The sequence below is a fragment of the Talpa occidentalis genome, unplaced genomic scaffold (genome assembly GCF_014898055.3).
Source record: "Talpa occidentalis isolate TD23 unplaced genomic scaffold, MPIMG_talOcc4v2.1 talOcc4.5, whole genome shotgun sequence".
NCBI classification, from domain to species: Eukaryota; Metazoa; Chordata; class Mammalia; order Eulipotyphla; family Talpidae; genus Talpa; species Talpa occidentalis.
In genome coordinates, this window is record NW_023604861.1 from 78,887,844 (window position 1) to 78,914,898 (window position 27,055).

At 42.7% G+C, this 27,055-nt stretch overlaps 1 protein-coding gene across 1 annotated transcript in view; it reads left to right on the top strand.

Annotated features, from left to right (window-relative positions):
• Positions 1-1,883: 1,883 nt before the first annotated feature.
• The window catches only part of MEIS1 (Meis homeobox 1), a 131,362-nt gene continuing 106,190 nt past the window's right edge, over positions 1,884-27,055 (top strand). The window contains exons 1-6 of the mRNA XM_037527506.2: positions 1,884-2,811; positions 4,697-4,923; positions 6,750-6,891; positions 7,391-7,441; positions 8,230-8,280; positions 9,784-9,930. Coding sequence (XP_037383403.1) covers positions 2,800-2,811; positions 4,697-4,923; positions 6,750-6,891; positions 7,391-7,441; positions 8,230-8,280; positions 9,784-9,930 — 630 coding nt within the window. The 5' untranslated portion in view covers positions 1,884-2,799. The remainder of the gene's footprint in view (positions 2,812-4,696; positions 4,924-6,749; positions 6,892-7,390; positions 7,442-8,229; positions 8,281-9,783; positions 9,931-27,055) is intronic.

A 27,055-nucleotide genomic window follows, 5' to 3' on the forward strand; every position in this document is an offset into this window, starting at 1 on the left:
CTGGGCGTTGACTCGAGCTCAGTACTAGAAGGAGCGTTCGCTGCCGCTTAGGGAGGCTGCTGGCGCGCAGTAGAGACGAACTGCAGATCCAAGCTCTGGTCCTCTCCCTGCGTCCCCTGCTCCTCGAAAGCCCACTTAACAGCAACTGGAATCATAGCCCCCGGACTGACGCAAATTCTCTTTTAGTTTGCGCATTAAGACTCGGTTTGCTTGCGTACAGTTTGGAGCTCTTAACCTCTTTCCCAGTCTCCGTGGGGAAGAGTCCCCGAACCTTTTTCAAATTATCTCTCTCTCCCATTCGGGATGGGGATTCGGTCCGAATCTGGCGGGATGGGAGGGAAGGGAGCCTAGGGCCAGCTGCTTTGGGGAAGTGAGAGCCTTTTGGCCACCTTTGGGGCGGGAATCGGGACTGGCAGTTTGCGTTCCCGGCAGATCGAAGCTCCCTGCTGATCGATTATTTGATAATTGATTTTCCCCGCAGCCAATGCGCGGCCGCCGTGGCGCGAGTACCTTCTGATTGGCGGAGCCCTCCTCCCCGGCTGCCTACCGAGATTTGGGTGAGCTCATTTTCCAGCCGACCGCAGGGGGAGTTTTCTGCGAGGTTTCAGCTGGAGGGAGAAAAAAAATCCTGTTCCGAGCCGAGCGAACTGCGAGCCCTGCTCGGAGATGTGAGGTTTCCAACCCGCTTGTGGAGCTGCTTGCTGCTGAGCCAGCTCGGCTGGTCAGAGCTGGACGGGCAGAATATTAAAAAAGAAAAACACCACCATTAAATATAATAATGAAGAGCAAGTTTAGAGTGGGAGAATAAAGAAAAATAATTTTTTGTTTAAATCACAGAATAGGTATTTAAAGGGGAAAAGTTGAAATTAGTGGCTGGTTGGAGACTCCGAGTTGTGGGGAGAGGCAGCTTTTTGTCTGAAATCTCAGCTGCCGACGTGAATTTCTTTTTGGCACTGGATTTTCGCTGAGCCGAGTCGGGGACCGGAAAGCGGAACGGGGGGGTTGGGGGGGAGGCAGGGAGGAGAGCGCGGGGCGTCGCCCGGGAAAGAGCCGGGGGTGCGGGCAGGATCCTTTCAGGCCCCAGCGCCGCTGAGGTCGGAGCCCCTCGGCGCCTCGAAGACAAAGGCGGCGCGGCCGTAGAGGAGCGGAGCACGCCTTCTCGGCCGCGCCGCGCCCTGGGCGCACGGCCGCCTCGCCCGGAGCGAGCCGGAGAAAGAGCCTCCCTCCCGAGGCTCCACAGCCTCGGCTCCGCCCGTGAGGTCTGGGCTGCTCCAAGCCCGCGTCGGGTTTCGCTTTCCGGCGATCATAAATAGCTTCGTGTTTGTAAACAGGCACTGGGGGCACATTCTCGGCTCTCAGCTCATTGTTTCCTCCCTTCCTTTCCCACTTAGCGCAGGACGCTCGAGCTGGGGTTGGGGGCCTCCGGGGTTAGGAAGTGGGGGCATCCAGACCCCCAAAGTGAGAAAATGCAAGCATTTCCTTTCCTTGGGCAGGGTGTCCATCTCTGACAGCAAAACAAAAACAAAAACTCTAAGCCTGTTGTGCAGAATGCCCCAGCCATCTCCACTCCTCGTTCTCGGGACTTAGCAGAGCCTCTCCCAGCCTTGCTCCTGTTTCTCCTTGCTCTCCGCTGGACTTTTCTACTTGGGGGTGTTTAGTTCTGAGCATCCGATACTTTCCGCATCACCCCCTCCCCGAAAAATACTGGCAGACCCCAATAATGTCGAGGAAAAGTCACGAAGTCTGTGCGCAGAGCCCTGTGCAAAATACTCCTGCTGCTGTTTGTCCCGCATTTATTCCCAATTTATTTCAAGAGAATTGGGTTTGGGGAGGGAGCTGGAGAGGGGAGGGTGCGAGGAGAATACGGAAAATAAAGCCCTGGGCTGGGGGCTGCTGCCCGCGTAGGCGCGCGTGTGCCCTGGATGTGTGGATGTTTGTGCCTGGGCGTGCGATTTAATGGAGCGCCTCTCTGCCTCTCCAGCGCGGCCAGAGCTCGCTTCGCGCACCCACCCCTGCCGAGGAGCCGACTTGCTGCAGCCCAATGCATTGTGTAAGACGCGACCTGTTATGGCCACCACTACTTCCGGGTTCTAGCATTCTGGTCGGAATCCACCTCTCCGCCTGTGCAACACACACTTTACACACGCACGGGGACTGCAAGCGGGCAGCATCGATCGTGGCTCCTTTAAGACAAACTCAGACAGACATTTTTTTTAACCCTCCTCCTCTAATCTCCCTCCAGTGCAGCAGTTGCAAAGAGGGAGAGAGAGAGAGAAAGAGAAAGAGAGAGCGAGCAAGAGAAGAGAGAAACTGATTAGGAATTAGGACTGATTCAAGGGAAGCAAGCGCTAGGGCTTTGTGCATTTGAATATTAACATTTGAGGTGTTCTGACCAGAAGAAGACAGAGCGGATGATCATTCATTCACCACGTTGACAACCTCGCCTGTGATTGACAGCCGGAGTGGCAGAAAGCCATGAGATTTGGTAGTTGGGTCTGAGGGGCGCTCTTTTTTTTTTTTTAAACTGATTTTTTGGGGAGAGAAGACCTGCTTTTTTTTGCCCCCGCTGCTGTCTTGGAAACGGAGCGCTTTTATGCTCGGTGACTCGGGAGCTTTGCTTCAGGTCCCGTAGACCGAAGATCTGGGACCAGTAGCTCACGTTGCTGGAGACGTTAAGGGATTTTTCGTCGTGCTTTAAATTTTTTTTTTTCCGAGGGAGTTTGCGTGTTTGTTTCTTTTCACACTGGCCTTAAAGAGGATATATTAGAAGTTGAAGTAGGAAGGGAGCCAGGGAGGCCGATGGCGCAAAGGGTACGTATTAAAAAACAATGTGGAACTCAAATGTGAGATTAAATTGAAACGTGGCTGAAAGACACTGTTAAAAAGTTTCCTTTTTTCTCTCTGTCTTTTGGAATGAAGCTCCTAAAGCTGTGGCCTAAAGCGAGAGGATTTGTTCAATGCATTTATAGATTAATCTATGTTACATGTAATTTTTAATTCCAGCAATCAAGTTTTTCTATAGATTCCTAACCAGCAACTATATAAATGAAAAATACAAGTCGGGGCAATCATCTGTTTGAAAAACAAAAGCAAAAAAAAAAAACCAAAACAAAACAAAACAAAACCGCTAAATAACTAATGTTATAATTTGAGCATTCAGGGATCTGAAGTTTAAAGCTATTTTTAAACTAAAACAAGCAGCTAGAAACTTCTGATACGTTATCAATTATGCTCATCTTTAATATTACAAGTAGTTAGCTTTTTAAGCAAATAACTGTCATAGTGCAAGCATTTTTGGGGATCAAAAACATTCGTCTTTTAAAAGTAATTTTGATGTGCATGGATTTTTATGCAAGGTGATACTTTGAAAGTTGTTCTTAGAAAAGTCTTGTACTAATTGGATACTGAGCACACAGCTACTCGCTTTAAAAATGCAATACTAATTTCCCCAATATTCCTATTTGAATGGAAATGTAGTGAGAGTAAAGTGAGACAATGACAACCCAACTGAGGTAGTTTCTTAAAAGAAAGGGGGTCTACAAAAAGCCTTCCTTGCATAATTTGTGTCCTGGCCCTCAAAGCCCTGTTTGCAAAAGAAAGTTACTAGGCTGACACATTTTTCTCTACTCCTTTGGTGCAGGCAAATGTCAGCGTTCTTCCAAACTCTTTTCACACCTCTGGCTTTAAGGAGATGAAAGTGCCAGTTCCTCTTTTCTTTGAAAATCATTTCACTCTCAGCGCCTCCAAATCTTGGGAAAAGAACTTGCCTGTAATGAAGCCCTGAGAAAAATCTAAATAGCTAAATTTTGCACACAAAAATAATGACAATCAATATGAAAGTAGTTTTTCTGGAGGAGGAAGATGGGAGTTGTAAGTGCCTTTGCTTTTGAATTTGCTTTAAATTTGATGAGTAACATTTGCCTCTCTGACTTCTAATCTGGGGAGAAAGTTCCTAAGAGTAGAAAAAATGGAATAACCAACTAATCCAGCTATAGTTTTTCTGTAACTTGGGAGGAAAATCGTCCAATTCTAAATTCAGCTGTAATGTACAAGAAAAAGCTACCCTTCTCTGAGTTTCACTTATAAGGAGACGAGTTAGTTTTGTGTATTTTTGAGGAGCTCGTCTTAGAAAGCAAAGGAAATGCAGGGTCTTGCAGGACTGCCTAACCCCGCACTGGCAGAGAAATAAAATGAGAAGTCTGTTTGAATTCACATGCTTAGGGAAGCTGTTCCCATCATAACTTTTTTTTTTTTTTAATTCCCCCTGATGGGAAGGGGCTGTGAAACTAGGCGGGTTTGCTACACTGTCCTGGCACGTTTTATTATTGTGATTTTGAGTTTCCTCCTCTAGAGACGTGCACGTTTTACCTTCCGCCCTCCGGGAGAGTGCCTCTTTCTTTCCTTCTTTCTTCCTTCCTTCCTTGCCAAAGGATCCTAAATTTCTGAAGTAGTCAATAGGGACACCATTTAGAGCAAGACCACTCATTGTAGCAGAGTTTCACCGAGAATCCTAGGAGTTTTACTTAAAAAAAAAATATTTATAAAATAAGAAGTCTCAACTTTAGAGATGCAAGGCCACCTAATTCCGGATTGAAGGATCCAGCTGGACTGACATTATATAAGCTCTGTGCCCTGCCTTTCCCCTGTTTGCCCGCCTGGCCTCCTGAACCTTGTTTCTCTCCTATTTGTCATGCAGTACGACGATCTACCCCATTACGGGGGCATGGATGGAGTAGGCATCCCCTCCACGATGTATGGGGACCCGCATGCGGCCAGGTCCATGCAGCCGGTCCACCACCTGAACCACGGGCCTCCTCTTCATTCGCATCAGTACCCGCACACAGCTCACACCAACGCCATGGCCCCCAGCATGGGCTCCTCCGTCAATGACGCTTTAAAGAGAGATAAAGATGCCATTTATGGGTAGGTACGATGGGCAGCAGGTTAAGCAGTTGAGAGGCGATATTTCCCCTATTCCCTTTAGCCTTTGGTGACAGCAAAGCCAGAGCTGTCTGGATTGGGGGTACATTATTTCGTGACTTTTCTTTCGCATTGCATGGAGAATTCGAGGGAGGCAGCCTGCTATCCCAGACGCCCCCCATCTCCACACAGGCTCGGCGCCAAACCAGCGCTCAGCTCAGCCGAGGCCGTGCTGGAGAAGGGGTGGCCGTGCGGGAGAAGTTGCCCAAGGTCCCCCGTCCCTTCTGAGACCCCGGCTCGATAGCTCAGCGGCTGGGAGTTCTCACTCGCTGGACCCTGCTTGGGAGAGCGTTGGGGGTTTTTAAATGTAGGCGCCTTTGTGTTGGAACGAAACTTTTAGTGCAAGGGAAAATCTTTTAAGCCACTGATTGTTCTGACTTGCTAAGTTTACTCAGCAACCGTATGCTGGCTCTGCCACCGCACAATAAAATCAAGGGAGGACAGTTTCAGGTCAGGCAAGGGGGAACATGCTTTGCATTTAGGGAGTTTGACCACTGTAGTCAAGGAGAGGAACTCGTTCCGAATTGTTACAGAGACCAAGAAACTTCTAGCTGTTTTAGTGCTTGGGTTCAAAGGCAAAACCTGCAGGATTTGGACAGAAATAGGTGTCCGGTGCTGTCGGCCGATGTTTTCTGACTGCGGTTTATATTGTGTTCTCCCGGCCATTAGATTATACCCTGGACTAGTAAAATGCTTAGAAAGTCACTTGTGCCTACTGTGTGCTGGTGAATTTGGGGACCTCTTTTTACTTTGGAGAAACTTTTATTTCTGTTTATTTCTTCTTTTGAAAAAAAAAATCAGGCAATACTGACCCCTCACCGACTGAGAGACCTTTCTGCTTTATTTTCTGGTCCCTGGTGCTTGTTTAAATCCCAGTGTTCTCTCTGCAGCATTAACTGCAAATGGTTTAGGCTCTGGGGCAGAACATTTGGGGAAGCTTTGAAAAGAACCCCAAACTGTTAAATTCCCAGCTGGACTGTGAGAGCTAATAAAAGACTCAAGACACCTCCTTGGGCATTAGAAGAAGCTTTTTTTTTTTTTTTATGGGCTGAGATAAGTGACATCTAGGCCCCTCAAAATACTAGCAGCTTTGCCATTCCACAGAGACAAAATGAAAGGCTTTACCACAGGAACATTTGAAGGAACTTTCTTCAGGGTTGTGGGGGCCAACGGGGAAGGAGGGGAAGTGTGTAGGGAGATGAAGAGGAGACTTCCAGCTCTCTGAGGGCCGTGGGGTCTGGATCAGGCAGAGCAGACCCTGACAGTTGATCCTGCAGCCTTAGAGGTCCTCTTCCCAAGTTAGCTCAGTGCCTGCCACCGAGATCTCCCTAGCTTTGGGCTTTGTGAAGTGGCTTTGGAGGAACCCACTTGAACCAGTTTCCCCAACCCAGATAGATGCCCAGCACCTTTCTCCTGCACTAGGTCCTGGATGTGCAGCAAAGGAGCGAGGGCTTGTCGGGGTGGGAAACTTAATTCAAAATGGCTGCTGGAACCGCTTGGGTTTTATTCTTAGCAAATGTTACCAATGTCTTCAGCCCGATATGCTGAACTGATCCTCAGATACATCTATGGCTTAGGGCCTCCGGCTTCTGGACCCTAGGAGGGAGGGAAGGTGAGCAGTTACCTGGGGGTGAGGTGGGGGGGAGTAGATGACAAAATCCGGGAGGGGTCCTTGCCTTGAGCTCCTCAGGCTGTTTTACTTAGACACTTTTTTTCACTGACTCCAGACTAACCATTGTGTTGTTTGTTACTGTTGTATTTTCTTGCAGACACCCCCTCTTCCCTCTCTTAGCACTGATTTTTGAGAAATGTGAATTAGCTACTTGTACCCCCCGCGAGCCCGGGGTGGCGGGCGGGGACGTCTGCTCATCAGAGTCATTCAATGAAGATATAGCCGTGTTCGCCAAACAGGTCAGCAAAATAAATGTTTAAAAAGAAAATGAGAAAAGAACCCTTTACCCCCACCCCGGCCAGTGCATTTTCAAAAGTAGCCAGCAAATAGTCTACCCTGTTATATCTACCCTGAGCTTTTCCTCCTAAACTAGTGTCTGTTTGCAGACAACTTAACACCCGTATCCTTACCAACTCAATGTCCATAACCTGACCCAGAAAGCTCAGTATGTGACATAAAATCACAAACACCAGGGCTGTCGCAGCCTTTACTTGGTGAACGGGGACGCAACCTGAGCAGGGCAGTTGCTGGTGGAAGTAACGTTGAGCTTTGACTCGTTTTCGGCTTGTTTGATGCACATTGAAGTGTTTCTGCACAGGCCGAACTTGGTGTCAAGTCCCTCCCGGACGTTCCCTCTTGCCCGGGACAGTGTAATGAGGCAAGAAACTAGGAGGCGACCAGATTTCAATTTTTTCTTTCTTTTCCCCCTTCCCCCCTCTCCTTCTCACTTGAATTTAGATTCGCGCAGAAAAACCTCTATTTTCTTCTAATCCAGAACTGGATAACTTGGTAAGAGCGGACCCCTTCTTTCCTACCCCCCACTCCCCCCTCCCCCAAACCCCCAGCTTTGCTTTGAGAACCCTGAGGTTTCTAGACCAGTCTTCCCGTAGCTGCAAGTCGGGTGCAAATATTTCTGTCCACGGACAAGTGGTCCGGGACAAGATCCCGGGGAAATAAATTCATCTCGAGAGGGGCCGGGCGAGCGGGCGCGGGGAAATGCGAGCTTTTGTTTTTTATGACAGCCGGGCAGCGCAGCTCTAATCTGCGAGGGGATTTATCTCCTGCCTGTCAGCGTGTGTGCTTAAACTTTGCGGACTTCCCAGCCCTCAGAATCACGTCAGGAGGGCAGCGACCGGGCAAGAGCCCTCGAACAACCAGTTTGCCTGAAAGGTGTGCGGAAGGCAGCAGAAAGTTTGTTACGTGAAAAGCCACAATCTGGGGACTATCTGGAATGTTTTCCCTGCACGCCTTCTAAGGAAACATCTTGTTCAGGGATGTGGTCCTTTGGGGCTTGGGTGGGGGCAGTGGGACTGAGAAAGGGGTGAGCCATGGGGGAGGAGAGTGTTTATGGTCCCCACTTAGATGCTCTGTTGTTGTTTTAGCTATTTTTTTCTCCTTAAGAAATATAAACCTCTAGATGGTACCCAGTCGCTGCTATTAAGTTTTAGTGTTATTGCCATAAATCAAAATAACTCTATTTACGGGGGGGAGAGGGGTGGGCTGGAGATGCGAGAGCTGTGACAGCCAATTTCCTGCAGACTAGGAATGGGGTGCTCATTCTTTTTGTATCTTTGCAGATGATTCAAGCCATACAAGTATTAAGGTTTCATCTGTTGGAATTAGAGAAGGTAATTTCTCCAGCCTCTTTTCCTTTTGCTTCCCCCTCATTCCCAAACATAGGCTGGGGGGAGGACTCAGAACAACTGAAGTTCAGGCTTCTGAGACATTTGCATAAATGTCTTAAATGTCTTTCTTTCTGGTAATTAGTGTCAAGGCCAATCTTAGCATCCATTTCTCTTTGCAGTTTAATTACAATTTCAGCCACTAAAACCAGGATCAGAAACGCCCCATCTTTGTATTTATTCTTAATACCTTGCTGGCTTTTATAAATAGTTGCAATTCTATGCATCTCCCGTGATGTTTAGAATGATCTTGTGAGTTTGCTTCACAGGTTATACTTCTGTGGTCTCTTTTTTTTTTACTTCCTTCTCTTCTTTGTTACCTTTGAGGGGACGGAGGGGAGTTTTGTTTAGTTTTAGTGAGTTTCTGAAAGACAGTAAGAGAACAGCCCTGGCAGGTCAGACACAGGAGAGGCTGAGGGGGGAGGATGAGGAACGGCCAGGGAGTCTGGAGGAGATGGTGGGGGAGGCACATTAAACATTTTGCGAGACAAAGCAGAGTTGATAGTTGTGTCAATTTCTTGAATCTGTGAATCCTGCGCACACCCCACCTTCACACTCAAGAAGGAGTGTGGAATAACATGATTTTGCTAGCTGTTCTATAAATCTCAGCAATAAAAACTTAATGCATTGTAATTTAAACTAACATTAAAATGCAAGCACACTGGGATTTCTTGTGAATTTTTGCATGTCAGTGATGTCTGAGGCCTGTGAGACCACTCCACTTACACCTTAACATTTTGAAGCATTGTTTTCCTCTTTATAAAAATCCATTTTAATACTTTTTTTGTGGGTGCAGGACTTTTTTTACATGACGAGTACAAGCAATTTGACTTTCTCCTATTTTTTTAAAAGATATACCCTAAAAATCTTCTTATAGATAGAAACCCTAATTACAAGTATTATAGTAACTTGTTAGACATATATCCTATGCTACCTCAGTGCTGCATTTCTGGTCTTTTGGAGAAAAATAAATAAATATAGATATTTATAGATATATGCACACACACATATATATATGCACACAACATATGTGTGTGTGTGTGTGTGTATATATATATATATATACTCACATTTTTTTCCTTTGATATATTGGAGGGAGACTTATCATAAAGTAACTGGATGAAATTAAATAGTTTACCTTAAATGTCACCCACGCAGGTCACCTCTCTAATGGTCACAGCCCCGGGAGCAGATGAATTTAACACGGTGTTGAATATGTTGTAGCCTGTGAATCATCTTGTCACTGTCAATTTTCTGGGATATCTCTATTTTGTAAGAAAAGAAAGTTATTCCTAATTCTGGATGCGTCTGGGGGTCTCTGGAGGACAATTGCCCTGTGTTTCCCCTATCTGGAAGTTTGGATCTCACAAGGGGGTTGGATTGCACTTGTCAATGTCATTTATGCACTTCTGATTATATTTCCATTTTTTTATTTCTATCATGATGTAGGTACACGAATTATGTGACAATTTCTGCCACCGGTATATTAGCTGTTTGAAAGGGAAAATGCCTATCGATTTGGTGATAGACGATAGAGAAGGAGGATCAAAATCAGACAGTGAAGATATAACAAGATCAGCAAATCTAACTGACCAGGTACGAGCTTTTCAATTTCAACATCCCTGGGAAAAAAATCTGTATGCATATTGCTTGCTGGGTCACTACCACCTTCTTTTATTATTTGCATATGATTAAGTCCCTTTTAGATACATTTCCATCGAAATGAAAATTTTTGAATAATGTGGCTATTATTGCTTCATTAAGGCTGGCTCTGGGATTCGACCTGGAGAGATGAGCTTGTAAAAGCTTTGCCTGCAAACTTGACCTGTTTCTTGTCGCTTTTAATTTTTGTCTTTATTTTATTTACCCTCTATAATAATGGGAGTGTTAACTGCCAGTGACCGCCTCTGACTGTAGGGCTTTGTTCTGGAGCATTTCCCCCCCTTCTATCTTGAAGAAAAGAAAAGTATAGGGTCTGCTTATTTCTTATTTTATTAGGAATAAACCCAAGATAGGTGGTCTAAGAGAGACAGCCAGGGTTTGAAATCTAGCAAATGCTGGCTATTTTCTCGCTGTCTATACGGTTCATTAGCCTGTCTTGTCAGTTTTCCTCGGCCCAACGCTTCTAGACCTCACTGAACATTGCTTTGTGCAGTGCTCACTGCAAGCTCGCCCATTTTATTGTACTTAATAGAAAAAATAAGACCAGGCTGAGATTATAAAAACATATAAATACAGAGTTTTCTCCTCCTTTCCACGCATCTTCAGCTGGTATGTGCTCTGGGCCTTCTGGGTTGGCAGCTTTGGAGAGTGCTCGCATATGGGGCACTCCTAGACTCCCTCAGTGTGGTGGGTTGGGACCTCCCGTTGTCTTCCTTCTCAACTGCTGGTCCTTGCCGACTTTCCCCCCTCCTCCTCAACCACCCCCACTTCCAGGCCCTTCTTCCGCTAGGTTGCTAAGTGGGGAGGACTTTTATTGGGAGCTGCTGGGGAAATTCTCTCCTCTCATCCCAACACCATGGTTCACTCCCTGTGTGTGTCTCTTGCTGTGTCTCTGGATTGGTCCAAAGAGTTGCAAAAGGCAGTGAAAGTGAAAACGTGAGGAATGGGTGAGGTGAAGCCCCACTCAGGACAATTCTTTGTTGCGAATTGTTGCAAAGCTCTGGAGATTTGGGTTGCAGGCCTCCTAGCCTCTCCATGTATTAGGGAAGACCCGCCAGTTGTTTCTTTTTGGCACTTGGCATGTGAGTCCTGTCTTGCCCGGGAGAGATCAGCCTGCTTTTGTTAAGCCAAGCGCCAGCCAGCCATGCGGGGGTTTTCCTTTGCACGCTCTGCCATGACACTGTTGGCCAGCAGTTATCTTGCAGAGTCCTTGCCTGAGTGCCTGACACTTCAGGATTGGTGTCATCTTAAAGTTTTCTTCTCTCACCTCCTTAGAATAAATTCCCAGCATGGCTTTCTCTGGGTAATCCCGATCCAGAGGCTGAATTCCTCCTTGCTCGCTGAATTCCCTCTTTACCCACGAGAAGTGGAGGGCAGGCAGAGCTGAGCTTTAAAAGCACCAGCGCGCTGGGTCCTTACTATTGTCTGACAAGTTGCAAACTTTCCGCGATGTAGACCAGTGCACAGAACAGCCAGCCAGTGCAATCCCGGCGCGGCCCCTGCGAGGTGGGAAGAACCTGCAGGAGGCTTCGGGACTGGGCCCGGGCCCGGGCCCGGCTTGCTACCGGCCTCCCGCACGGTTCAGCCCGACAGTCCTAGCCCCGGAGCTGTTAAATGCAGATTCCACTGAGGAGCCCTCGGTAGCTGCTGTTGAATAAAAATTGCAATCCAACAAGCCTAACTAGAAAATGGGATTCTAAAAGCTCCGGAGTGCTGGGTACATAAAGCTATTTGAGCAAATTACAAGAATCGCTTAAGGGCATGAATGAAATCAACACTTTAATTGCCTCCAAAATGAAGATTTATACCCCATTTTCTCAAGGAATCATTATTTTATTAAAGTCAAAGAACAAAAGTTATGTTTTCTTTTTCTGGGGGGAGAATACAAAATCGATAAAATATCTCTGAGTTTCCCCCTACTTCTTAGGTAAACTTGTGTTATTCAGTTCCTTTAATTTGAGGCACGTAGTTTGGTAGGCTGTCGTACTGGGTAAAAATTCGTACTTTTTTTTTGTTACTTCCATCCCTAAATTGAGAAGTTTACCTACCTCTCTCCGCCGCCGCTTATAGGCAGCCTTCGCATCTCAGGCTGAGCTCGTGGCGCTGTGGCCTGTGCGCGTGGGCGCGCTTGCGTGACCCCTAGGACGCACATCGGTCTCCTTCGGGGGCAGCAGTAAAATCAAGTTTGTTCTTTGTAATTGTCCGCTTCCCAGGAGCTAGTGTGCTTGTATTCCCTTTGGAAGGGGGAGCGCACAGAGCGCGGGGCGCACGCGGGGCGGGACTGTGCGTTGGACCCGGAGTGGACTTTCCTGTCCTGGAAGGTGGGGAACGAGGGACAGGGCACTAGGGCCGCCCCATGGGCGCTAGTTCTCCGGAACTGGAGTCTGTGCCGTCCCCCAGAGGCGCCAACCGCTAGTGTGGCACCCTAGGGACCGGGCCATGAAAGGATCGCCTGGCCACCTGTCTGCGATTTCGACCCAGTGAGTGAGTTTGAACTCGGGCAGAGGCTGCGCTTCGGCACTGCGTGCTTCAGGTGTGGTGCGAGCACTGGACCGCGTTAGCTCATTAACCTCTCTGTCTCTGGGGCCTGCTACAGGCAGGGTTTATTTTATTTTACTTTTATCTTGGAGGGCGTGAAAACTGCCACCAGCTCAGGGACCTGAGATCGACGACTTTTATACCAGCCGGTTTCCCGGAGGGTTAAGTCGGAGGAAATCCACTTGGCCTTGTAGTGTTGTTGTTGTTGTTTTTAATCAGATTAAGATGCCAGTAGAAGCCATAATCCAGTTCTTCCCCTATCTTCTCTTACCTCCCACAAGTCCCCCCCCCCATCCCCCACTCCCAGCCCAGGAGGCTGCCCGGAGCTCCCAGGCCCAGATCCACTTCTGGCCAGAGCTGGCCTCCCGGGCGCCCTCTCCCGATGGCTGCACTCCTGGCTGAGTGTGAAGCTCTGCCAGCCCCAGAATGAGGGGCATTGGGAGACCCCAGGGGGTTACCGGCATGGGCCAGGCTTGCAGAGTTGGACCCCAGTGCTAAGCATTGAGGTAAGGGTTGAACTTGGTTGGTGGCAGCGGAGGATGAAGACCTGGGGCAGCCGGGAAGTGGGGAAATGTTGGGGGCAGGGGTGCCTTCAGGGTGAAAATGGAGGCACCAAGAAGCTTTGGGAAGTGTCTGGTCCCCCAAACGCTAGATTAATTTAGGCTGTCCTCCAGGAAGGGGCCTTCGACTGAGATCCGCCTTCCCAGGGTTGTCTGTTGCTCATCACTTTTTGAATCTAAGTATTTCCCATTCCCAGAACCAGTGGAAAGAATGGGGAGAGTAGCTAGCAATCTCCAGGCCCCTAAGGTCATCTCTCCCAGAAAGTGGCTACCCAGCTTATATAGAGCAGGGACTATTTGGGTCTAAGCTTGGGGGCCTGGGGGCCAGCCGGAGATCCCCCACTAGCAGTGGGAGGCAAAGAAGCCATCCCTTTGGATTACCATTTTTTTATTCAACAGCACTCTCCCGGAGGTCCTCAGAACCTGCATTTAACATCTCCTGGGTTCCCCGTTGCATGTTAATCCAGATTTGTGTCTGACATCTGGAGAGAAGTAATATGGTTTTCAGAGATGGAACCAGAATGCTGTGCTCTTCAAGCAGGTTAAATGCCAAGTGCTGGTGAGCTCCCAGGGGAGGGGAGGTGGGCTGCGGCCTGGGCTGTGAGGAGGGCGCTGGAAAGCGCCTGTCTCCAGGCCTGAGGATCTAGGAAGCCAAGGGCCAGTGAGCTTTTGGTACGCAGGTGGGCCAGGAAACTCTGGTGGGCAAGGCTTTATTTAAACATTTTAAAATGTTTCTAAAAGCATAGTTTGAGTTAAAATTCTTAAAATTGAACTAGGGCTTGACTGAAAATGCCCCCTCCCTCCAAAGTGGGATAGGGATGCATCCAAGGTCTGTTTCAATTTTCTCTTTTGAGAGGTGTGATGGTAAGGCATGAGGAACAACCTAATGTCCTTGATGAGCTGGATCTGAAGTTTTAGAAAAAAGTAGACCTGCCAGGAGGATTTACTAATAGTAGAAATGCAAACAATTTATTTTCATCCAATAAAAAGACACAACGGGGGTGGGGTGGGGTGGTGGGAGGCCCCTTTGTAGAGTAGTTTATTTCTAAATGCGCACTTAAATTGTAAATACTTTATAGGGTCTCACTTAATGTCTCAATCTTGGAAACTTTCAGGCCACAGGCCCTACAAGCCGTAGGGTCTTAGGATCACTTAACTTTACTTTTGATTGTTATTGTGGGTGGTGTGATATACTCTTAATTTATTTTTAAAAATATGTCAAAGGGAAATTATGGCAACATTCTCCTTAATGATTAAATAATAAGGCACTGGCTGCTTGTCACTACATTGGCTAATTGGGATGTTCCTTCTAACCCCCTTATTACTTAGTACCTTTTGAATTAAAAAGTTGTTTATCAGGTGTGTTTTTATTGTTACTTTCTGGTTGGCTTTTAGTCTGTAGTTGTATGTGAACTTAGATTAGGGCTATATTGATTCTTATTAGGGGTACTTAAAAATATTTTAGGAAAAAAAGTATGGGTAAGATCTCTCTCTCTCTCTCTCTCTCTCTCTCTCTCTCTCTCTCACTCTCTTGCCCCCCACCACATTGTAAGTTCCATGGTTACTTTATACAAAGTAAAGCCCCCAAACAGTAACTATTGTTCAGTGATTTCACTAGGTCTGTGCAATAGGTCACTCAAATAGCAATCCCTCTTCCACCAGAAGACTCCATTGCTCACGATTTAGAAATATGTAGAGTGATTGTGTGTTCTATTGCCATCGGTTCTAACTTAGCAACTTTATTAGAAAACACAGAGAAATTTAAATAGTAGAGGAAGTTAAGGAGGAGGAAGAAAAAAGGATTAAAATATGGGCCCTGATTTCAAAAAAGTAACTGAAATATCATGCTATAATTGCCCAACTTCAAAAATAAACAAATTTTAAATCATTATGTTTTCAAACACTCATATGTTTAAATGTTAAAATGTTTGTCGCAGTCCGAAAGATTTAAAACACAGCTGTTGTTGGGTGATGGAAGGAAAATGATGCAGTAAAACTCCATATTCTTGAAAACAAAGACTATTTGTGGTCCCACAGTAGAAATAGGTTTATTAAGGCCAAGCAGATAGGCTAAAGGATTAGCATGGGGCCTGCTGTTAGGAAACTAGCTTACCTTCCCATGCAGGTGGAGTTGGAGAAATGGTGAAGAATGCATAACAAGTTATATTAAGACACTTGTCATAAACGAAAGTACTGTCAACATGAATTTAAATGAAGTATTTTCATATTGGTGATGTTATGCTTTCCATTGCAACAACAATATTTTCTTGTGAAACATAAATATGCCAAACAAATGTGAAATGCTAAAGTTTTAATAAATGATCATTTAATCATCAAACAACTCAAATATGTATACAGAAATGTTTAAAGGAAAGTCGGCCTATAGCCAAATTCCAATTGGCTGTCCCTCCCTATAGCAGGGAAATAATAAAAAAAAGATCTTGAAATAGGACTTCCTGTAAGAAGGTCTATAATTCAACATTATTTGACTCCATTGTCAGGGAACTACTTGAAGGATAGTAACAGAAACCATTCTCTGTCGTTTTTGTTAAACAGTCTTAAATGTTTGTAGCTGTAGCATTTCATGTGACTTTTTGGATTATAATATCTGTTACATCGGTATCAAAGTAGTACTTAAATTTATGTTGTGATAGAAACAAAAGTTTTTACCATTTCTCCTGAGTGCAAAAATTAGTTTACTATTTAAAAATTACATCAAAATGATAGGAAAATATTCTTTGACAAACAACGAAATAAAAATAAAATATATGTGGCACAGCAAATCTGACAGTTGTGTAGATGTTAGACTTAGTGCTTTTCAAATTCAAGTAAAACAGCATTGCTGCGAATCATGTATGGCTTGCGGTTCTTACATTGCAGGAAAGAGTGTAGTGTGGGTATGATACCTGTTTAAAAAGTTAGACTCTAAAACATAAAATAGAGTCTCATGGTTTAAATTTTAGTAACAACTGCAAAACTCAACTTTTAGGATCCAGTAAAAAGTTTGGATATTTCACTTTCCCTATTATTTGTGAATAAACCTGCATGCATAAAATCAGTTTTGAAAGGTTCAGGCAGATAAGTATGTGTTATAGTGTAAAAGATAAAAGAGCTTCTTTACTGTATCCTTAATTTAATGTGCCACAATTTCAGGATTATAGGAATTTGGGAAAGCTTTTTGGAGCCGCAAACAGCCTCTCCAGGAAGTATACCTATATCGGAGCAGTTGCTGGTTTTCTCACTCTTACAAATTTGATGTTTTAATAAACAGTATAAAGGATACCTTGTGAAATAAGTGTGGGTACATTCATTTAAATATTTGTCACTAGAATCCAATTTCAATCAATTTAATGCATTCATGTGTGCAGAATTAAAGCAATTGGCAACACTTTACTAGACTCTCTCTGAACACTCTTTTGCCAAATAGCATTTGTTAATCTAGGAAATATGTTCTTGTTAAAGGAAAATACAAGAGTGCAAGTCTTTTGAAATTATTTTATATTTCTGGGGCTTGTGGATTCAGACTGCCTAAAATCTACTAAAACATAGTGTAAAGAGTTCATCCTCTAATAAACCAAAAACCTATTTCTACAGACAGTGAATTACACCTGTTGTTTATTGGTATCATGAGTATTTATATAGTTAAATGCAAATTATAGCCAGAACTAAGTCATTAACTCTTTCAGATACGTGATGACTTTTCCACCACTGTCATCCCTGTGTGTGGCGTAAACTAGTGGTAGATAAGTAAGTTGTGAAAATAACTTTGATATTATTCACAATGCTCAAAAAAAAAAAAAATCCACACTGCGTTTCAAAGGACAAAATACGACATTTTAAATCTATTTCGACTATTGATTCCTTCCTTGATAGTTTTCATGATTCCATTTACAATTAATAGAACTTATAATCATAAAAAACCTTGCATATGAAATGGTTGTGGTTCTTTAAAAAGCTTAAATGAAATCATATTTTTCCACAGAAAGTAAATGTTGCTACTATTAATAAGTGTACTAAGTAATACTTTAAATGACTACAACTTTTTTATGATTTAGCAAGTTTAAGCAATATTTTATAGTCTTGTTTTTTTTTATTTTGACACAATACAAACTCAAATTTAATTGGATTTAAATGTACATTACTTTCACTCATTTAGAAAATAGTAATAAGTAAATAATTAACATTTTGGATGATGTTAGAATTATTCCCTGACAGCATTTGCTAACTTAGAATTAATTATTATTGCTGATGAATTCCCATTTCTGTAGATTTTTTCTTACACTTCACAACACAACGTGGTAGCGTGTTTATTATTCATTAGTTGTAAATATCTAGGTTGTTGATTATTTTTTAGTAAGGTAGAACTGTAGCTCTTTCCTTTTCCTGATCACTTCTTCCCCACTGTTTGGATGAGCCTTCTGTCTGAGATTTGAATTTGAACTTGTTTGCTAGGTCTCTTTTCCCTGTTTGAGGACCTTGTGGGTTATTACCCATATGTGGATTTATTTTGCTGAGAAGATGAAAAATCTTACTTTAGGATGGGAATGAATAGAGAGACCAGAGTCATCAAATATTCCCAACCTTGCTGTGCAATTAGGTAAAAAACTGAAAACTGTTATTCTTGTTTGACTTCCCTAGGGCTATGAATACTTGGTATAAAGATTCATATCAGTCCCTTTGTGTTCTTCCTCTTCAGGACTAAATGTTTGTTTTCAGTGACTGTATTCTTAGCTGATAGTCCATATTTGTCCCAGACCTCCATGATTTGCATTTTATTCTGCATTTGCATTCACATTATGTCCCTTAGAAACTCTTTAAAGTGAAGTGTGTTTATGACTATCATGAAACTCTGGAAAATGAAGTTTATAATGAAATCAGCATAGTTTTTGAAAGGACAATGAAGAGAGCAATTTGATGTAAACTCAGAGTTTTCTTACGCCATCCCAACTTGCAAAAGACTTAGCTCTTTGCTTTTAAAAACATTAGAAGCTGTGAATAAGAATTTCTTTGATTGTAAAACTCCTCTTAATGTCCCCGTAACTATTTGGATGTGTTCTTGAACATTAACTTAATTTGATAGACAAGCTATTATTGACCTGTGACTTATAATATTTTCCGTTATTCAGAGACTATTTCTTAGTGATTTAAAAACTTATTTTCATCCTAAATGCTGTAGAGTGTCTGAGTTTCTAAAGGTATGCTCACACTATTTACAAGTGTACATAGTTGTGTGGCTAATAAGGCTTCAAAAGGAGACACTTTGGGGGTGGAGATTAACAGTTTTTACAAGTCCCAGTAAGCTAAATAGTGCAGGTGGGTTGTATTTGGATATTTTTTTAAACATAAACTTACTTTCTATTTACTGCGATGTTAAATTTATTTACATGGAGAAAAAAAAAAACAAAACACTGTTTCAAGGGACAAAATACGACATTTTAAATCTAGCTATTTCATTGATCATCAAGACCTAGCAATGTAGAGAGAGAATTAAAATCACAGCAAATAGGTAAAAAGCTATCAGCTATGATGCTACAATCAGAACAGAAACTTTAGCAGCAGAATTACATTGGACATTTTGCTTAGTTGGAAGATTTATGTGAAAGTTCGTACCAGATCCGGAGTTGTTTTAAGCTCTGCTTAAAATCCCTTCTTAAGACTATTTTAGTGTAAAAACTTGGTGATAACTCACCATTGAACAAGTGGTGAGTTTTTGAAATTGTTCATTCATAAAAGACTGAGTCTCAGGAGTAGCCACACTGCCCTTCACCTTGAACAGTTCATATAAATGTGTTATTTATGTAGTCTATTGTATACATTATTTATGGGAAATATGCTATATCTCTGCAGAGCATATGGAATTTATCTTTGCATGATACGGGGGGTATCTTTGCCAAAAGTGGTATAGCCCTAAGTAAGATAATAAGGATTAAAGATAAATATCATCTCTTACAGAGTCGTTATGTGTTTGTGTTTCATAACTTCAGATGCAAATGCATTTTCCATTTTCATTTTAATTGCCATAGTTTTCTTGGCTCCTGCTTCTGCCAATTGAGAATCAAAGATTTTACATTTTGAATTGATTTTTGGTGATAAATTAATATGTTTGAGAGAGAAAGAGATTGAGTAATAGAATCTTTTAACCCCTTCATGTCTCTCAGCATGCTTCTCAGTCCCTAATGTGTTTACAATTTTCTAAGGAATATCATCCATGAAATTTTAATAATGCTGGTTGTATAGTTGCTGACCTGGTCTATTGTTGCACCATATTTGGGGATTTCACAAGCTGTGTTCAGTACCAAAACCACCAGGAAAATACTAGATTCATTGTGTCCTGCACCTCCTTGCACCAAATAATGAGACTTGTAGACTGTGCTTGCTCTGTGCATATCAATTGTATTGTTGGTGTTCAAGTATTTTTTATTCTAATAATTATTCAAAGCCAGTAACAGTCTGCATTTGAGCGAGTATAAACATTTTTATTCTGGAATTTGGAATTTGCAGCAACTCAATTTTATTTTCCAAATTACCCTGCCATTTCAATTAGGTGCATTGTTCTTCACTCTACTGTTTCGACATTCTAAAGGTTTGCTTGCCACCCTAAGAGTGAGTTGTTTGAGTGTTTAATATTTATTGAGGGCATGTAAAGAACATGCCAATAGAAAAAGAGGAGAATAAAGCATTAACAAATCAATTATGGGGCTTTTCTTTACTTGTAGTATACTTCTAATACTCCAAATACTCTATAACTGTTAAAATAGTGTGAATAGCCTCAAGAATAATAGCCTTGGGTATGACTGAAGAATGGCTTTCCGATTAACTGGGATTCCTTAAAAAGTGCACCAACAGTATGATTCGGCCTCCTGCTTCTGAAAGTCACACTTGATTTGGTTGTTCTCTCAGTTAAATGCCTTGAAGTATAAAGAACTTTAACCATTCTAGAAGCCAGAAACTCTGATTAAATTTCAAGATGCTTTGAAAAAGTCCTCTCTGATTATTTTACCCTAAGATAAATAATGAAGGAAGAGGAATATCTTCTCTCCACCTCTAAATTTAACATTGTGAGAGAGCTTAGAGATTCAGAAATCCTTGAGTAATGACAGATATTTAAAACAGAAAATTTGATTAAAATCCAAAAAAGCTAGAAGTACTTCCAGAAAAAAAAAACCACAGGGAAATTTGAAAGTACTCTATTCCTATTTTTAGTGGTAATCAGTGGTAAATGTAAATTTCCATGATCCTTCTAAACAAAGTATAATGCTAGAAGGTGGCATAAAACAAAGTCTACATCTTGACTTTTTTTTTCCTTCTTATATCAAAATTGTGAATTTTCTGGTTTGAGCGTTTAGAAGTAGAAAAAAGAAAATTTCAGAAACACTTGAGAAAGAACAATGAAGTGTGTTGATTGTAACTTTTAGTTACACAAACTTTTAAGATGGTGAAAATAGATGCCCCCCGCAAAGAGATAGAGGTTAGAGTTAGAGCGCTGGTGTTTGAGTCTGGGTTCTGTGGTTAGAGGATAAGCCACTTCACCTCCAATAGCCTCAGTTATTTCATCATCTGTAGGGTGATAATAAAACTCACTTCACTGAATTACTATAAAAGCCAAATAAGAATGCAGGAGTGCATTTAGGATACTAAATCCTAATAAATAGTACATTAAACAGTATTCTATCTTCTTGAATTCTGCCCAATCTCCACAGCCTGAATTTGATTTGGAAAGGAAATACTGCGTAGTTGTTCATGTGGTGTTATTTGATAGACTATTTTATCATATAGTTTTTAAAAACAACAACAACCCTGTTTTCGTCTTGCTATGAGTGATCTCCGATTTCATCATCATATAAAAGGGGACTGAACACTCAGATATGTTGCTGAGATAGTACAGTGAATCACTGCAGACTGGCTCTTGGTTAAACTTCAAATAACAGTCACGTGCAGATCTTGTGCTAAGTACTTTCCCCATATTTCTGAGTGGAAATGCTTCATGGCTAAGGTCCACTTGCTTACAATGTCTCGTTATCTTCTTGAATGCAGGATACAATGTTTTCTGTGCTATGGGATGTTCTTTTTACTAGGGTGGTTGCCTAGAAAATTTTGTGGTTTGAAGTTGTTTTATATGAGACGCTTTTGAGTTTATTTTATCTTAATTTGTTTGCAGAGTGAGGAGCACTGATTACTGAGTTACAAATGTAAAATAAAGCATTGGGAAGCAAGCAAACTTATAAAAAGGATTTTATAACATCAGGTATGCTGGCAAATAATTTATAGAGCCTTTTGCCACATCTAAATAGAAATGGTAGAAAATAATCTAAATTTCAGCAGGAAACTCCTAGCAGATAAGTAAAAAGTATGCTTTGAAATATTTAGTTATACATATCTGGAAACACAGCATTGCCAATTGGATTAGAGGTGTTAAAACATAAACATTTAACCCTGAAATGTCCAATACAGCTCACACATACAGTTTCAGGAATAAAAGTATATAGGCATTACAATATAGGAATTTGTTTTTATTAAGTGTGCCAGCCATAATAGACATAGGGAAAGGAGAAGCTATTAAAACATAAATAAGTACTTTTACTTAGATTCCTAAGTGTAGTGAGGCTTTTATTCTGTTCATGAGATTTTTCTCTATAACAAACTACTTCATGGAATTTGACCTTTTGGGACATTTGAATAATTTCTAGATTATTCCACCTAATTTCCAGTTTTGCAACTAGTTGTCAACTTTTGGTAGCATATTCCCTTTGGTTCTAATAATTCTTTTCCTTGAAATTGTTGGAATATACTTACCCCATGTAGAAATTTCTCCTGTATTCTCAGACCACAGTGAGGTAAATGCTGTGTGGATTTCAGCAGGAAAGCTTTGGGGGAGTGTTTTACACCTGCAGACTTTTTTTTTTTTTTAAGATTTATTTATTTATGCATACAAGAGCTGGGGTATAAGCCAGAGGTGTGGGGAGGGAGGGTGAGAGGATTCACCAGAGACAGAGTAGGGAGCAGAACAGGCAGATCTACTGAAATACACTGCTGAGACAGGAGAGGTTTGCTCTGCCATGTGGATAGCTCCCTGGCTGGGGATCTAACTAGTTCTGTGCCCCGCAGTGGCTGCAGATAGCTTCTTAGTGCTGACATTTAACCCCTTGAACCACCCAGGAGGTTCTACACCTGTGAACTTTTGTTTAGAGTTGTTGTCAGTTCATTATTTAGTTTCGTGGATGCATTCATTCAACTCTGCAGGTTACTAGAGATTTGAGAGTGTGAGAATTGAGAGGTAAAGACAGCAGGCTGTGGAAAAGTAGGATTTTAAGGAACATAGGGAAAGTGACATAGTGCTGAGCCTAAGCTTCATGGCACTACCGCCTGCCACGGCAGCCAGCCTTAAATATTGAGAGGAGGAGGCTGGGCCACTTGCAGTAAAGTAGGCAAATATTTAAGGGCCAGTAGATTTTATTTTATTTTGTTTATTTATTTTTAAAGATTTATTTATTTATTTATACAAGCACTGGGTACAGTCAAAAGTGTGGCAGGGTAAGAGAATTCACCAGAGCCAGAACGGGGAACAGAACAAGCAGACTGACTAAATTCACTGCTGAGGGGAGCAGCGGGCACAGCAGGAGAGGTCTGTCGCACCATGTGGGACCCTCACCCGGTGGCCGGTGATCGAACCGGTGCTACAGAGGCTGCGGGCAGTTTCGCAGCCCAGCGTTCAACTGCTGCGCCAGCAGGGGAGGCCCACCAGTAGATTTTAACTAAAGAATCTGACTGATAAAATGTTTTGCCTTTTATTGTAATATGACTAAAAACAATACAGTTCATTCTCCCCTTCTTTTGCCTTCATCCTCATGCACGTGATGGTGTATGTTGTTCTGTGCGTGTGTGTGTGCGCGTGTGCATGTGTGCATATGCTGTGCAGCTCCTCATGCCTGAGCCCCAGGCTTCAGTGATTCCTGCAGCTCATACAATCACCTGATACAAAACTTTTCATTTAAAGATGAAATTACTCCTTGGAGAATTTTCACCAAAGGCAAAAAAGCACAAAAATTCTTCTCCTCCTCTCTGCATGCCTCATTACACAGAGATAGAGGATTCAATGTTTGAAAAATTATCATTTTTGTAGGTTTTATTTGTGGTACGTGAGAACTGGGAAGTAGAGAACTCCATTTAGAAAAGGCTGTCTGCCTCTACAAACTACTCACCACTACTAGCACACTTGAGTGTGTGTGTGTGTGTGTGTGTGTGTGTGTTTGTGTGGATATATGTCTATATGTAGCTATATAGTTATTTTTTGTCTTTTGCTTTCAAAGCAATACATCAGAGTTGGCGCTAGTTTTGGGTTTTAGATATTGACCTTATTTGATTTTGAATTAGACACACTTATGCTGTGTGTAAAGATGCCGCTGGCACCAATGCAGTGAGCACCGTAACTAAGAGATAATTGGATAATCATTGAGTTGCATTTCTGGATTGAAAGTCTACAGTGGCAAATACGGTAGGGCCAGAACTGTGAGGAGGGGAAGTGTGGTGTGTTGGTAAGAGCCACAGATTCTGAGGGGGGCTGCTGGATTTCCATTGTATCACCACTAATTTACCATCTGCCCTGAGTCACCAAAATTACCCTCCAGGCCTTTATTAAGTGGGGTAATAAGCACATTTTATTGTGGCATTAAAAGGGGGCTGGACAAGAACCCTGGCAGGCCTACAGACTTGGCAGTGGCCAGAGAGTGGGGGCAGGGACAGGGAAGAATGAGAAAAAAGGAGAGTGGTTGGAGAGAATCAGAAGAAGAGTGTAAGGGAGAATGCCCTTTAGGAGTCAGCCCCCCTGTGGAAGGCAGGTGTGGGTCACCACCAGGGACGGCCTCAGACCTAGGCCTGTCCTCGCCCTGCATGACAATCACTTCTTGACACTTTGTCATCTTGCTGCAGGACAAAGCGTGGACTCAGAACAGGTTTCATCTCCAGACCATTGCCATGAGCATTTTAATGTAGCCCCTGAATCCACAGCACACTTGCACACTGACATGTTAATCTGTGAGCTTCTGGTATTTAAAAACATCTAAAAATTTAAAAGATAACAGAACAATTTTACTGCGTTAAAACAAACAAAAAAACCACACTGCTTAAACTTCCATTTAAATGAATTTTGTTTCATGATTTCCAGGGAGTTTTGAGAAACCTATATAAAGAATTTTTGTCCTGAATTATGTAACCTTGAGCAGACACAGGCTCAAGGGTGTATAGTTTGAGAGGAGCAGGCTTTACCTTGGGCTCTTGCAAATTGGAATTTCTGCAGATCAGACTCAAAACATCATAGAAAAATCTTGGGATCTCCCATTGCTCAACTTCAGGTACACATGGGTAAACATGTCTCCCTTTCTCACTGCAGTACCTGAACCTTCTGTCTTCATCTCTATGTATGGGGTCTCTCAGGGCGCCTTTCCTCTGATGGCATCACTGACTGAAAGGTGTATGAAAAGTTATGTTTGCTCAAATTATGTGCCTTTAAGGATCTTGAGAGACGTTGCTTAGGCAGAGGGTAGGGGACTAGTTAGATGTGGTTACCTGACTAGTGTGGGGCAGAAGCATTCAGTGAGCCACCTGCTGTGTGTGGAGGTGCTCAGGTATTCAGGTGTTCAGTGAGCATGGATCCCCACAGATGGGGCAATGTGAGCCTGCATAAAGCAGCACCATGCACATTCCCCCCTTAGACTCGTGACTCCTCTGATCTGGAGGGACCAGAGTGTTCACTTTTGGAGATGAGCCGGCTCTTTCAGGCCACTAGAAATCATTTACTAAAGAGAACCTGGTGGTTTGAAAGAGTGAATGCATTTCCCCGAAGAGACAGTTGCCTATTGAGAGATACATACCGTTTTCAAATTTGAACACTCTGATTATTTCATCAGTTTTTGCATAATTGCTAATTGACTTCATAAGAGTCAAGATTATAGACTCTCAGTTTTCCACTTTTTGGAATGGGACTGGTAGGGTAGACATTTTGAAGAAAAAAACTCTACAACTTCTGGTTGGGAAAAATGATTCTGGCATCATACTGATGTGATGAATGACCACGTGAGAAGATATGTCAGTGAGTGCTTTGTATACTGTAAAGTGATTTATAAATATTAGGTATCAGATTTAACTTGGGGGCCGGGGGTGGGGGAGAGGAGCAAACCACCTGTAAAATCATGTTATTTGAAGGTGAAAATAAGATCAGTTTGCATTCCCTGAGCAGACACCAGCTGGGAGGTAGCCCAAGGCATACCAAGCTGTACACGAAACCAGCTCAGGTTAACTGTTCTTTCCAGAAGGTCTATAAATTGAATACACCTGTATGTAGATAATTCAGGGTTGACTAGGTCAACCTGTGTTGTTACATTAAAAACTATGGTGGCTGCTATTTGTTGAGTGCTCGTTGCACATTTGGCAATTTACATGTTATGTCTGCAGAGAAGTATTTTTAAGATCCATTTTTGTATTAGAAAATTAAGAGTTAGAGTCATGTGGACCAGATTTCAAACTGGGATATGTCTAGCTTCAAATTTCCTTATTGTTTTTTGACTTTGTTCATATATTTTTATTCATATATTTTTTATAGTGGTATGCGTTTTTATGTAATGTGTGAGTGTGAGTTGTTTTCAAGTTATGAAACCATTTTTGATGTTTTATAATGCTTAATATGGGTGCTAATTTAACACAGAAATCCTCTATGTATCATTTAGGTTATTCATTGATTCATTCAAAACATATTTTTTAAAGATTTATTTATTTATGCATACAAGAACTGGGGTATAGGCCAGAGATGTGGGGGGTGAGAGGATATACTAGAGACAGATTGGGTAACAGAACAGGCAGATCTACTGAAATACACTGCTGAGGGGAGCAGTGGGCTAGTCAGGAGAGGTCTGCTGAGCCATGTGGGTAGCTCCCTGGCCAGGGATCAAACTTGTGCTGCAGTGGCTGAGGGAGCTTCATAGGTTGCATCTTAACCCCTTGCACCGGCAGGGAGGCCCTCAAAACATATTTTAATCTAGTATGGTACATTTGCCTGTGATGGCGGCTGTAAGGATGAATGCAGTACAGTCTGGGACTTCAGAATAGTCATAATGTAGAATAGTAGGCAGGCACAACAGGTCATCACAAAACAGTAAGAGAGTGGAATGACAGAGGTGTGTGTGAGGCCCTCTGAGTGGTTACAAGTAGGCACCTCTTGTCTGAGGACAGTATGTGTGTGGTGTGTGAGTGTGTGTGTGTGTGTGTGTGTGTGTGTAAAGTTATTCTGGTAGGGGGTTATCTGAGTGGTGCCCTAATTAATTTGGGACTGGAGCCAGAATATAAGAGAGAATAGGGCATTCTAAGCAGTGGGGAAGGATGAACATGGGCCCAGAGGAAGCAGCAGAACATATTTGCCAGAAATCACATGCTGAAACACAAGGAATAGAGAGAGGCATGATCCCCAGTGGGTAGGTTATAACAGGCATTGTACAATAGGCTGAGGACCCCAGATTGTAGGACTTCTGCAGGCACCAGGAGTCATTCACTTATTCAATGGTATTTCCTGAATGCCCACCACCTGTTGGACACTGTGCTGGATCCTCAAGATGTAATGGTGAACACACCTGACTCCAGTTCTGTCTGCATGCAGCTTGTGTTCTAGTACAGTTGAACTCTTTTAAAACTGGGGAGTGATGAAGGCCTTAATAATAACAGCAGTCACTAAGATGGAAAATGAGATTTATTTGGGAACTATTCAGAGGTGAAAACAGACAAGACTGATGACTAATGGATGGGGAGCTGGTGAGAGAGTGGAAGGGGGAGAGGGAAGCAGACACATTGATGGCTCTCAGATTTATTCTATGGATGAATGGGGTGACACCTACTAGAACTGAGAACAAAGGAGAATGACTAAGCATTTGGTGGAGAGATGAAGTTTTGCTTTATTCAGAAGACATGATGATTTTGGA